The sequence below is a fragment of the Hemitrygon akajei genome, chromosome 1 (assembly GCF_048418815.1).
Source record: "Hemitrygon akajei chromosome 1, sHemAka1.3, whole genome shotgun sequence".
Classification (NCBI taxonomy): domain Eukaryota; kingdom Metazoa; phylum Chordata; class Chondrichthyes; order Myliobatiformes; family Dasyatidae; genus Hemitrygon; species Hemitrygon akajei.
Genome location: NC_133124.1, coordinates 220559130 through 220572570, shown reverse-complemented (window position 1 = coordinate 220572570; position 13441 = coordinate 220559130). Strand labels below are relative to the sequence as shown.

Here is a 13441-nt window from a genome sequence, read left to right as displayed (position 1 = left end):
ATTACAGGACATAAGGGGGATAAAGCGCAGGCATTACAGGGACATAAGGGGGATAAAGCGCAGGCATTACAGAGACATAAGGGGGATAAAGCGCAGGCATTACAGGACATAAGGGGGATAAAGCGCAGGCATTACAGGACATAAGGGGAATAAAGCGCAGGCATTACAGGGACATAAGGGGAATAAAGCGCAGGCATTACAGGGACATAAGGGGGATAAAGCGCAGGCATTACAGGACATAAGGGGGATAAAGCGCAGGCATTACAGGGACATAAGGGGGATAAAGCGCAGGCATTACAGGACATAAGGGGGATAAAGCGCAGGCATTACAGGGACATAAGGGGGATAAAGCGCAGGCATTACAGGGACATAAGGGGAATAAAGCGCAGGCATTACAGGGACATAAGGGGGATAAAGCGCCGGCATTACAGGGACATAAGGGGGATAAAGCGCAGGCATTACAGGGACATAAGGGGGATAAAGCGCAGGCATTACAGGACATAAGGGGGATAAAGCGCAGGCATTACAGGACATAAGGGGGATAAAGCGCAGGCATTACAGGACATAAGGGGGATAAAGCGCAGGCATTACAGGACATAAGGGGGATAAAGCGCAGGCATTACAGGGACATAAGGGGAATAAAGCGCAGGCATTACAGGGACATAAGGGGGATAAAGCGCAGGCATTACAGGACATAAGGGGGATAAAGCGCAGGCATTACAGGGACATAAGGGGAATAAAGCGCAGGCATTACAGGGACATAAGGGGGATAAAGCGCAGGCATTACAGGGACATAAGGGGGATAAAGCGCAGGCATTACAGGGACATAAGGGGGATAAAGCGCAGGCATTACAGGGACATAAGGGGGTGGAGGTGGAGGCACTGAGATTGAAGAGATCACAAGAGACAGCAGACGCTGGAATGTGAAGCAACGCACAACCCTGCGGGTGGAACTCATGCAGCAGATGTGAGGATTGAGAGTCAGCATGGGCTGAATGGTTCCTGTGTATCACAGCAGGAACACAGAACAGTGCAGCACAGAAACAGGCTCCTCAGCCCACAATGTTGTGCCGATCCAATTAAATTAGTAATCAAACGGCCAACTAATTTCTGCTGCCAACTAGCACGGCCACAATCATCACAAGGAAACGTTGCAGATGGATTGGGCGCATGATGAGAAGAGAAGTCAACTCCATCATCCAGGCAGCACTTCATTGCACAACTGAAGGGTGGAGGGAAAACAGGAGACCAAAGACAACTTGGTGCTGTTCTGTTGAGGCAGAAGTGAGGACCCTGAACCACACCTGGGGTACGATAGAGAAGATGGCCAAGGACAGACAGAGATGGAGATCTTCATTGCTGCCCTAAATGCCAGTGGCATAATGGACGGTCAGTAAGTCTGCCTACACAATGTCCTTATCCTTCCATTTTCCTCACATTCATGTGCCTATCTAAACGTCTCTTAGAAGTCTCTGATGAAAGGATTAGAAGTCTGATGTAAGGATTAGAAGTCTCTGATGAAAGGATTAGAAGTCTGATGTAAGGACTAGAAGTCTCTGATGAAAGGATTTGAAGTCCCTGATGAAAGGATTAGAAGTCTCTGATGAAAGGATTAGAAGTCTGATGTAAGGACTAGAAGTCTCTGATGAAAGGATTTGAAGTCCCTGATGAAAGGATTAGAAGTCTCTGATGAAAGGATTAGAAGTCTGATGTAAGGATTAGAAGTCTCTGATGAAAGGATTTGAAGTCTCTGATGAAAGGATTTGAAGTCCCTGATGAAAGGATTAGAAGTCTGATGAAAGGATTTGAAGTCTGATGAAAGGATTCGAGGTCTAATGTAAAGATTAGAAGTCTTTGATGAAAGGATTAGAAATCCCTGATGAAAGGATTAGAAGTCTCTGATGAAAGATTAGAAATCCTTGATGTAAGGATTAGAAGTCTCTGATGAAAGGATTAGAAGTCCCTGATGAAACCTGCCAGCTGGTTATTCTGCACAATAACCGAAGGAATGAAAAGTGGGCACACCTCAGCCACTGGGCACTCACCTGAACCCTGTCCAAATCTGTCGGCTTCAAAACCGATCCCTGGAAAAACTGCATCTGTAGCAGGTGGCGTTTGAACAGGGCCTGGAGCTCCAGACCAGGATTAAAGCTGGAACAGGTGAAAAAACAGGAAGTGTCAGCCAGGAGGCAGTTCTGGAGAATCGGGGCTCAGAGCAACTTGGATAAATGGTTAAGTGACTGTGATGGATGGTGTGTGTTAGCAGCCGCCCTTGGTACCTAATGCCGAACACGGGCAGCTGAGACAGACGGGAGGTTACCAGCATGTGAGAGATACCAGACGGTATCATTCCACTCCCCACATCCCTTCCCACTGTTAGTAGTACCTATGGGAAGTACTGTCCCAGGAAGACAACATCCGTCATCAAAGATCCCCCACCCTCTGGGCCATGTCAGCCAGGAGGGACAGAAGCCTGAAGTCCCAAACCACCAGGTTCAGGAACAGCTACTTCCCTTCAGCCATTCAGTTCTTGGACCAAACGGCACTGCCTCTGTGTAGCAACACTACAACCACAACCATCACTTTGCACTCAAATGCGTTTTGTTTATTTTTCCTTCTTATAAAAAACTGCATATTTTATATTTAAATTACAGCATAGAACATTACAGCACAGTTGAGACCCATTGGCTCTCGACTTTCTACTGACCTTTCAAGCTGCTGCAAGATCAATCTAACCTTCTCTGGTACAGGCCCTTCAGCCCATGACATTGTACTAGCCTTTCAACCTACTCCAAGATCACTCTAACCCACTGCTGGTACGTATCCCTCCATATTTTTATCATCTGTGTATCTATCTCCGAGTGACTTAAATGTCCCAAATGTACCTGCCTCTACCACTACCCTGGCAGGACGTTCCACACATCCACCACTCTCTGTGTAAAAAACCTACCACTGACATCCACCCCCCCGTGCCCCCCCATACTTTCCTCCCTGCTTCTTAACTTCATGTCCTCTTGTATCAGCCATTTCCACCCTGGGAAAAAATCTTTGGCTGTCCACTCGATCTATGCCTCTGATCTGAATGGATTTTCTGTGACTGCTGCCTATCTGTGCCTGTGGTATTGCTCAGGTAATGTTTTCATTGCACCTGTGCAGACGACCTTGACTTTGACTTTGCATTCTGTTCAGCAAGACCACACTCCTTGTGTACCCCCACCACCCTCTGCCCCAGATCAGCCAGCACTGGGTGAGAGTGCTTGGCCTGGAGTTAGTGTCCAGGACACAATCCCTGGGTAAACCCTCTGACATGTGCTGTTTGCTGGTCAGAGTTGGGTGTCCATGGGTGTGACTTTCCCCACTCACCACTTCTAACCGACAGAGTCGAGGGTCATCCTGCCCCTACCTCATGTTCTTTGTTTAATTTTTGACGGGAATCTATTGAGGGGGTTAGGGGCTGTCAGTTGCATACTCACTCCTCGAGGATCAGAATGATTGTTGAACTCTCCTCCTTCTCTTTCCAGTTGAAGTTTTTCAGCAACTCGTGAAGACTGCTGAGGGTGATGTGGCCACACACTATAATGTGCCTGGAACAGAACGGCGAGATGTGACGGTACGGTACAGTCAGCATGACGCTATTACAGCTCAAGGCATCAGAGATTGGAGTTCAGTTCCAGCCCCAATCTCCTGCCTTCTCCCCGTATCCCTTCATGCCCTGACTAATCACGAATCTATCAATCTCTGCCTTAAATATACCCAGTGGCTTGGCTTCCACAGCCCCCTGTGGCAATGAACTCCACAGATTCACCTAGGGTTAAGTTGGGGGGTTGCTGGGGTGCAGGGCATGCGGCTCAGTGGGGCAGTGGAGCCTGTTCTCTTCAGTATCTCTAAATAAATGAAAATAAAGTCCTGGGCTAGCCTCCTCGGAGGTGAGACAAGGCTGCTTCCCTGCTCCAAGGGGAGACTGAACAACTGTGTTCGCTTGCTGCTACTCTGTGGATGCACCCTGACTCTGATCTCAGGCGGCTTCAGGGTCACGTTCACGTTTATGCTCATCAGACTGTACATACATACAGCCAAACATAACACAACACCAGTTCATGTTTATGGTCATCTGACAACCAAACACAACACCATTTCATGTATATGGTCATCTGACAACCAAACACAACACCAGTTCAAGTTCATGGTCATTTGACTACACATATACAAACAAATGAAACAACGTTCCTCTGGACCATGGTGAACCCATACAACATATATTAAACACAGCACATAAAACAAAATATTACCAGAAACAGGTTAATAACAGGTTTCTATTGGAGATACTCACGACCACTCGGTTGGATATACTCACCTACCCATGACAACTCTGTTGGAAATACACACCTACCAACGACCACACTGTTGGAGATGCTCACCTACCCATGACCACACTGTTGGAGATACTCACCTACTCACGACCAGTCTGTAGTAGATAAACAGTCACCCACGAGTACGCTGTTGGAGATACTCACCTACCCATGACCATTCTGTAGGAGATACAGACCTACCCACGACCACTCTGTTGGAGATACTCACCTACGCACGACCACTCTGTTGGAGATACTCAGTCACCCATGACCACTCTGTTGGAGATACTGACCTACCCATGACCACTCTGTGGAGATACTCACCTACCCAAGATCACTCTGTTGGAGTTACTCACCTACCCACGACCACTCTGTTGGAGATACTCACCTACCCACGACCATTCTGTTGTAGATAAACAGTCACCCACGAGGACGCAGTTGGAGATACTCACCTAGCCACGACCACTCTGTTGGAGATACTGACCTACCCATGACCACTCTGTGGAGATACTCACCTACCCATGACCATTCTGTAGGAGATACAGACCTACCCACGACCACTCTGTTGGAGATACTCACCTACGCACGACCACTCTGTTGGAGATACTCAGTCACCCATGACCACTCTGTTGGAGATACTGACCTACCCATGACCACTCTGTGGAGATACTCACCTACCCAAGATCACTCTGTTGGAGTTACTCACCTACCCACGACCACTCTGTTGGAGATACTCACCTACCCACGACCATTCTGTTGTAGATAAACAGTCACCCACGAGGACGCAGTTGGAGATACTCACCTAGCCACGACCACTCTGTTGGAGATAGTCTGTCACCCACAACCACTCTGTTGGAGATACTCACCTACCCATGACCACACTGTTGGAGATACTCACCTAGCCACGACCACTCTGTTGGAGATACTCACCTACCCATGACCACACTGTTGGAGTTACTCACTTACCCACGACCACTCTGTTGGAGATACTCACCTAGCCACGACCAGTCTGTTGGAGATACTGACCTACCCACGACCACTCGGTTGGATATACTCAGTCACCCACGACAACACTGTTGGAGAAACTGATCTACCCACGACCACTCTGTTGGAGATACTCACCTACCGACGACCACTCTGTTGTAGATAAACAGTCACCCACGAGTACGCTGTTGGAGATACTCACCTAGCCACGACCACTCTGTTGGAGATACTGACCTACCCATGACCACTCAGTTGTAGATAAACAGTCACCCACGAGTACGCTGTTGGAGATACTCACCTAGCCACGACCACTCTGTTGGAGATACTCACCTACCCACGACGACTCTATTGGAGATAGTCACCTACCCACGACCATTCTGTTGTAGATAAACAGTCACCCACGAGGACGCTGTTGGAGATACTCACCTGGCCACGACAACTCTGTTGGATATACTCTGTCACCCACAAACACTCTGTTGGAGATACTCCCCTACCCACGACCACTCTGTTGGAGATACTCACCTACCCACGACCATTCTGTTGTAGATAAACAGTCACCCACGAGGACGCTGTTGGAGATACTCAGCTAGCCACGACCACTCAGTTGGATATACTCTGTCACCCACAACCACTCTGTTGGAGAAACTCACCTACCCACGACCACTCGGTTGGATATACTCACCTACCCACGACCACTCGGTTGGATATACTCACCTACCCATGACCACACTGTTGGAGATACTCACCAACCCATGACCACTCTGTTGGAGATACTCACCTACCCATGACCACACTGTTGGAGATACTCACCTAGCCACGACCACTCTGTTGGAGATACTCACCTACCCATGACCACACTGTTGGAGTTACTCACCTACCCACGACCACTCTGTTGTAGATACTCAGTCACCCACGAGCACTCTGTTGGAGATACTCACCTACCCATGACCACTCTGTTGGAGATACTCACCTAGCCACGACCACTCTGTTGGAGATACTCACCTACCCACGACCACTCGGTTGGATATACTCAGTCACCCACGAGCACACTGTTGGAGATACTGATCTACCCACGACCTCTCTGTTGGAGATACTCACCTACCGAAGACCACTCTGTTGTAGATAAACAGTCACCCACGAGTACGCTGTTGGAGATACTCACCTAGCCACGACCACTCTGTTGGAGATACTGACCTACCCATGACCACTCTGTAGGAGATACTCACCTACCCACGACCACTCTGTTGGAGATACTGACCTACCCACGACCACTCTGTTGTAGATAAACAGTCACCCACGAGTACGCTGTTGGAGATACTCACCTAGCCACGACCACTCTGTTGGAGATACTCACCTACCCACGACGACTCTATTGGAGATAGTCACCTACCCACGACCATTCTTTTGTAGATAAACAGTCACCCACGAGGACGCTGTTGGAGATACTCCCCTACCCACGACCACTCTGTTGGAGATACTCACCTACCCACGACCATGCTGTTGTAGATAAACAGTCACCCACGCGTACGCTGTTGGAGATACTCACCAAGCCACGACCACTCTGTTGGAGATAATGACCTACCCATGACCACTCAGTTGTAGATAAACAGTCACCCACGAGTAGGCTGTTGGAGATACTCACCTACCCATGACCATTCTGTAGGAGATACAGACCTACCCACGACCACTCTGTTGGAGATACTCACCTACGCACGACCACTCTGTTGGAGATAGTCAGTCACCCATGACCACACTGTTGGAGATACTGACCTACCCATGACCACTCTGTGGAGATACTCACCTACCCAAGATCACTCTGTTGGAGTTACTCACCTACCCACGACCACTCTGTTGGAGATACTCACCTACCCATGACCACTCTGTTGGAGATACTCACCTACCCACGGCCACTCTGTTGTAGATAAACAGTCACCCACGAGTACGCTGTTGGAGATACTCACCTAGCCACGACCACTCTGTTGGAGATACTGACCTACCCATGACCACTCAGTTGTAGATAACAGTCACCCACGAGTACGCTGTTGGAGATACTCACCTACCCATGACCATTCTGTAGGAGATACAGACCTACCCACGATCACTCTGTTGGAGATACTCACCTACGCACGACCACTCTGTTGGAGATACTCAGTCACCCATGACCACACTGTTGGAGATACTGACCTACCCATGACCACTCTGTGGAGATACTCACCTACCCAAGATCACTCTGTTGGAGTTACTCACCTAACCACGACCACTCTGTTGGAGATACTCACCTACCCACGACCATTCTGTTGTAGATAAACAGTCACCCTCGAGGACGCAGTTGGAGATACTCACCTAGCCACGACCACACTGTTGGAGATACCCTGTCACCCACAACCACTCTGTTGGAGATACTCACCTACCCACGACCACTCGGTTGGATATACTCACCTACCCATGACCACACTGTTGGAGATACTCACCAACCCATGACCACACTGTTGGAGATACTCACCTAGCCACGACCACTCTGTTGGAGATACTCACCTACCCATGACCACACTGTTGGAGTTACTCACTTACCCACGACCACTCTGTTGGAGATACTCACCTAGCCACGACCAGTCTGTTGGAGATACTCACCTACCCACGACCACTCGGTTGGATATACTCAGACACCCACGACCACACTGTTGGAGATACTGATCTACCCACGACCACTCTGTTGGAGATACTCACCTACCGACGACCACTCTGTTGTAGATAAACAGTCACCCACGAGTACGGTGTTGGAGATACTCACCTAGCCACGACCACTCTGTTGGAGATACTGAGCTACCCATGACCACTCAGTTGTAGATAAACAGTCACCCACGAGTACGCTGTTGGAGATACTCACCTAGTCACGACCACTCTGTTGGAGATACTCACCTACCCACGACGAATCTATTGGAGATAGTCACCTACCCACGACCATTCTGTTGTAGATAAACAGTCACCCACGAGGACGCTGTTGGAGATACTCACCTAGCCACGACAACTCTGTTGGATATACTCTGTCACCCACAAACACTCTGTTGGAGATACTCCCCTACCCACGACCACTCTGTTGGAGATACTCACCTACCCACGACTATTCTGTTGTAGATAAACAGTCACCCACGAGGACGCTGTTGGAGATACTCACCTAGCCACGACCACTCAGTTGGATATACTCTGTCACCCACAACCACTCTGTTGGAGATACTCACCTACCCACGACCACTCGGTTGGATATACTCACCTACCCACGACCACTCGGTTGGATATACTCACCTACCCATGACCACACAGTTGGAGATACTCACCAACCCATGACCACTCTGTTGGAGATACTCACCTACCCATGACCACACTGTTGGAGATACTCACCTAGCCACGACCACTCTGTTGGAGATACTCACCTACCCATGACCACAATGTTGGAGTTACTCACCTACCCACGACCACTCTGTTGGAGATACTCACCTAGCCACGACCACTCTGTTGGAGATACTCACCTACCCACGACCACTCGGTTGAATATACTCAGTCACCAACGACCACTCTGTTGGAGATACTGATCTACCCACGACCTCTCTGTTGGAGATACTCACCTAGCCACGACCACTCTGTTGGAGATACTGACCTACCCATGACCACTCTGTAGGAGATACTCACCTACCCACGACCACTCTGTTGGAGATACTGACCTAGCCACGACCACTCTGTTGTAGATACTGACCTACCCATGACCACTCAGTTGTAGATAAACAGTCACCCACGAGTACGCTGTTGGAGATACTCACCTAGCCACGACCACTCTGTTGGAGATACTCACCTACCCACGACGACTCTATTGGAGATAGTCACCTACCCACGACCATTCTGTTGTAGATAAACAGTCACCCACGAGGACGCTGTTGGAGATACTCACCTGGCCACGACAACTCTGTTGGATATACTCTGTCACCCACAAACACTCTGTTGGAGATACTCCCCTACCCACGACCACTCTGTTGGAGATACTCACCTACCCACGACCATTCTGTTGTAGATAAACAGTCACCCACGAGGACGCTGTTGGAGATACTCAGCTAGCCACGACCACTCAGTTGGATATACTCTGTCACCCACAACCACTCTGTTGGAGAAACTCACCTACCCACGACCACTCGGTTGGATATACTCACCTACCCATGACCACACTGTTGGAGATACTCACCAACCCATGACCACTCTGTTGGAGATACTCACCTACCCATGACCACACTGTTGGAGATACTCACCTAGCCACGACCACTCTGTTGGAGATACTCACCTACCCACGACCACTCTGTTGTAGATACTCAGTCACCCACGAGCACTCTGTTGGAGATACTCACCTACCCATGACCACTCTGTTGGAGATACTCACCTAGCCACGACCACTCTGTTGGAGATACTCACCTACCCACGACCACTCGGTTGGATATACTCAGTCACCCACGAGCACACTGTTGGAGATACTCACCAACCCATGACCACTCTGTTGGAGATACTCACCTAGCCACGACCACTCTGTTGGAGATACTCACCTACCCACGACCACTCGGTTGGATATACTCAGTCACCCACGACCACTCTGTTGGAGATACTGATCTACCCACGACCTCTCTGTTGGAGATACTCACCTACCGAAGACCACTCTGTTGTAGATAAACAGTCACCCACGAGTACGCTGTTGGAGATACTCACCTAGCCACGACCACTCTGTTGGAGATACTGACCTACCCATGACCACTCTGTAGGAGATACTCACCTACCCACGACCACTCTGTTGGAGATACTGACCTACCCACGACCACTCTGTTGTAGATAAACAGTCACCCACGAGTACGCTGTTGGAGATACTCACCTAGCCACGACCACTCTGTTGGAGATACTCACCTACCCACGACGACTCTATTGGAGATAGTCACCTACCCACGACCATTCTTTTGTAGATAAACAGTCACCCACGAGGACGCTGTTGGAGATACTCCCCTACCCACGACCACTCTGTTGGAGATACTCACCTACCCACGACCACTCTGTTGGAGATACTCACCTACGCACGACCACTCTGTTGGAGATAGTCAGTCACCCATGACCACACTGTTGGAGATACTGACCTACCCATGACCACTCTGTGGAGATACTCACCTACCCAAGATCACTCTGTTGGAGTTACTCACCTACCCACGACCACTCTGTTGGAGATACTCACCTACCCACGACCACTCTGTTGGAGATACTCACCTACGCACGACCACTCTGTTGGAGATAGTCAGTCACCCATGACCACACTGTTGGAGATACTGACCTACCCATGACCACTCTGTGGAGATACTCACCTACCCAAGATCACTCTGTTGGAGTTACTCACCTACCCACGACCACTCTGTTGGAGATACTCACCTACCCATGACCACTCTGTTGGAGATACTCACCTACCCACGGCCACTCTGTTGTAGATAAACAGTCACCCACGAGTACGCTGTTGGAGATACTCACCTAGCCACGACCACTCTGTTGGAGATACTGACCTACCCATGACCACTCAGTTGTAGATAACAGTCACCCACGAGTACGCTGTTGGAGATACTCACCTACCCATGACCATTCTGTAGGAGATACAGACCTACCCACGATCACTCTGTTGGAGATACTCACCTACGCACGACCACTCTGTTGGAGATACTCAGTCACCCATGACCACACTGTTGGAGATACTGACCTACCCATGACCACTCTGTGGAGATACTCACCTACCCAAGATCACTCTGTTGGAGTTACTCACCTAACCACGACCACTCTGTTGGAGATACTCACCTACCCACGACCATTCTGTTGTAGATAAACAGTCACCCTCGAGGACGCAGTTGGAGATACTCACCTAGCCACGACCACACTGTTGGAGATACCCTGTCACCCACAACCACTCTGTTGGAGATACTCACCTACCCACGACCACTCGGTTGGATATACTCACCTACCCACGGCCACTCGGTTGGATATACTCACCTACCCATGACCACACTGTTGGAGATACTCACCAACCCATGACCACTCTGTTGGAGATACTCACCTACCCATGACCACACTGTTGGAGATACTCACCTAGCCACGACCACTCTGTTGGAGATACTCACCTACCCATGACCACACTGTTGGAGTTACTCACTTACCCACGACCACTCTGTTGGAGATACTCACCTAGCCACGACCAGTCTGTTGGAGATACTCACCTACCCACGACCACTCGGTTGGATATACTCAGTCACCCACGACCACACTGTTGGAGATACTGATCTACCCACGACCACTCTGTTGGAGATACTCACCTACCGACGACCACTCTGTTGTAGATAAACAGTCACCCACGAGTACGCTGTTGGAGATACTCACCTAGCCACGACCACTCTGTTGGAGATACTGAGCTACCCATGACCACTCAGTTGTAGATAAACAGTCACCCACGAGTACGCTGTTGGAGATACTCACCTAGTCACGACCACTCTGTTGGAGATACTCACCTACCCACGACGAATCTATTGGAGATAGTCACCTACCCACGACCATTCTGATGTAGATAAACAGTCACCCACGAGGACGCTGTTGGAGATACTCACCTAGCCACGACAACTCTGTTGGATATACTCTGTCACCCACAAACACTCTGTTGGAGATACTCCCCTACCCACGACCACTCTGTTGGAGATACTCACCTACCCACGACTATTCTGTTGTAGATAAACAGTCACCCACGAGGACGCTGTTGGAGATACTCACCTAGCCACGACCACTCAGTTGGATATACTCTGTCACCCACAACCACTCTGTTGGAGATACTCACCTACCCACGACCACTCGGTTGGATATACTCACCTACCCACGACCACTCGGTTGGATATACTCACCTACCCATGACCACACAGTTGGAGATACTCACCAACCCATGACCACTCTGTTGGAGATACTCACCTACCCATGACCACACTGTTGGAGATACTCACCTAGCCACGACCACTCTGTTGGAGATACTCACCTACCCATGACCACAATGTTGGAGTTACTCACCTACCCACGACCACTCTGTTGGAGATACTCACCTAGCCACGACCACTCTGTTGGAGATACTCACCTACCCACGACCACTCGGTTGAATATACTCAGTCACCAACGACCACTCTGTTGGAGATACTGATCTACCCACGACCTCTCTGTTGGAGATACTCACCTAGCCACGACCACTCTGTTGGAGATACTGACCTACCCATGACCACTCTGTAGGAGATACTCACCTACCCACGACCACTCTGTTGGAGATACTGACCTACCCACGACCCCTCTGTTGTAGATAAACAGTCACCCACGAGTACGCTGTTGGAGATACTCACCTAGCCACGACCACTCTGTTGGAGATACTCACCTACCCACGACGACTCTATTGGAGATAGTCACCTACCCACGACCATTCTTTTGTAGATAAACAGTCACCCACGAGGACGCTGTTGGAGATACTCCCCTACCCACGACCACTCTGTTGGAGATACTCACCTACCCACGACCATGCTGTTGTAGATAAACAGTCACCCACGCGTACGCTGTTGGAGATACTCACCAAGCCACGACCACTCTGTTGGAGATACTCACCTACCCACGACGACTCTATTGGAGATAGTCACCTACCCACGACCATTCTTTTGTAGATAAACAGTCACCCACGAGGACGCTGTTGGAGATACTCCCCTACCCACGACCACTCTGTTGGAGATACTCACCTACCCACGACCATGCTGTTGTAGATAAACAGTCACCCATGCGTACGCTGTTGGAGATACTCACCAAGCCACGACCACTCTGTTGGAGATAATGACCTACCCATGACCACTCAGTTGTAGATAAACAGTCACCCACGAGTACGCTGTTGGAGATACTCACCTACCCATGACCATTCTGTAGGAGATACAGACCTACCCACGACCACTCTGTTGGAGATACTCACCTACGCACGACCACTCTGTTGGAGATAGTCAGTCACCCATGACCACACTGTTGGAGATACTGACCTACCCATG

General features: G+C 49.7%; 1 protein-coding gene across 1 annotated transcript in view; it reads right to left on the bottom strand.

The window, feature by feature from the left end:
- LOC140729554 (calcium-activated potassium channel subunit alpha-1-like) overlaps positions 1–13441 on the bottom strand; it is a 533167-nt gene that overhangs the window by 146547 nt on the left and 373179 nt on the right. Inside the window, exons 10-11 of the mRNA XM_073049474.1 lie at positions 3474–3584; positions 2046–2151 (exon numbers count right to left, since the gene is read on the bottom strand). Of these exons, the coding sequence (XP_072905575.1) occupies positions 2046–2151; positions 3474–3584 (217 nt within the window). The remainder of the gene's footprint in view (positions 1–2045; positions 2152–3473; positions 3585–13441) is intronic.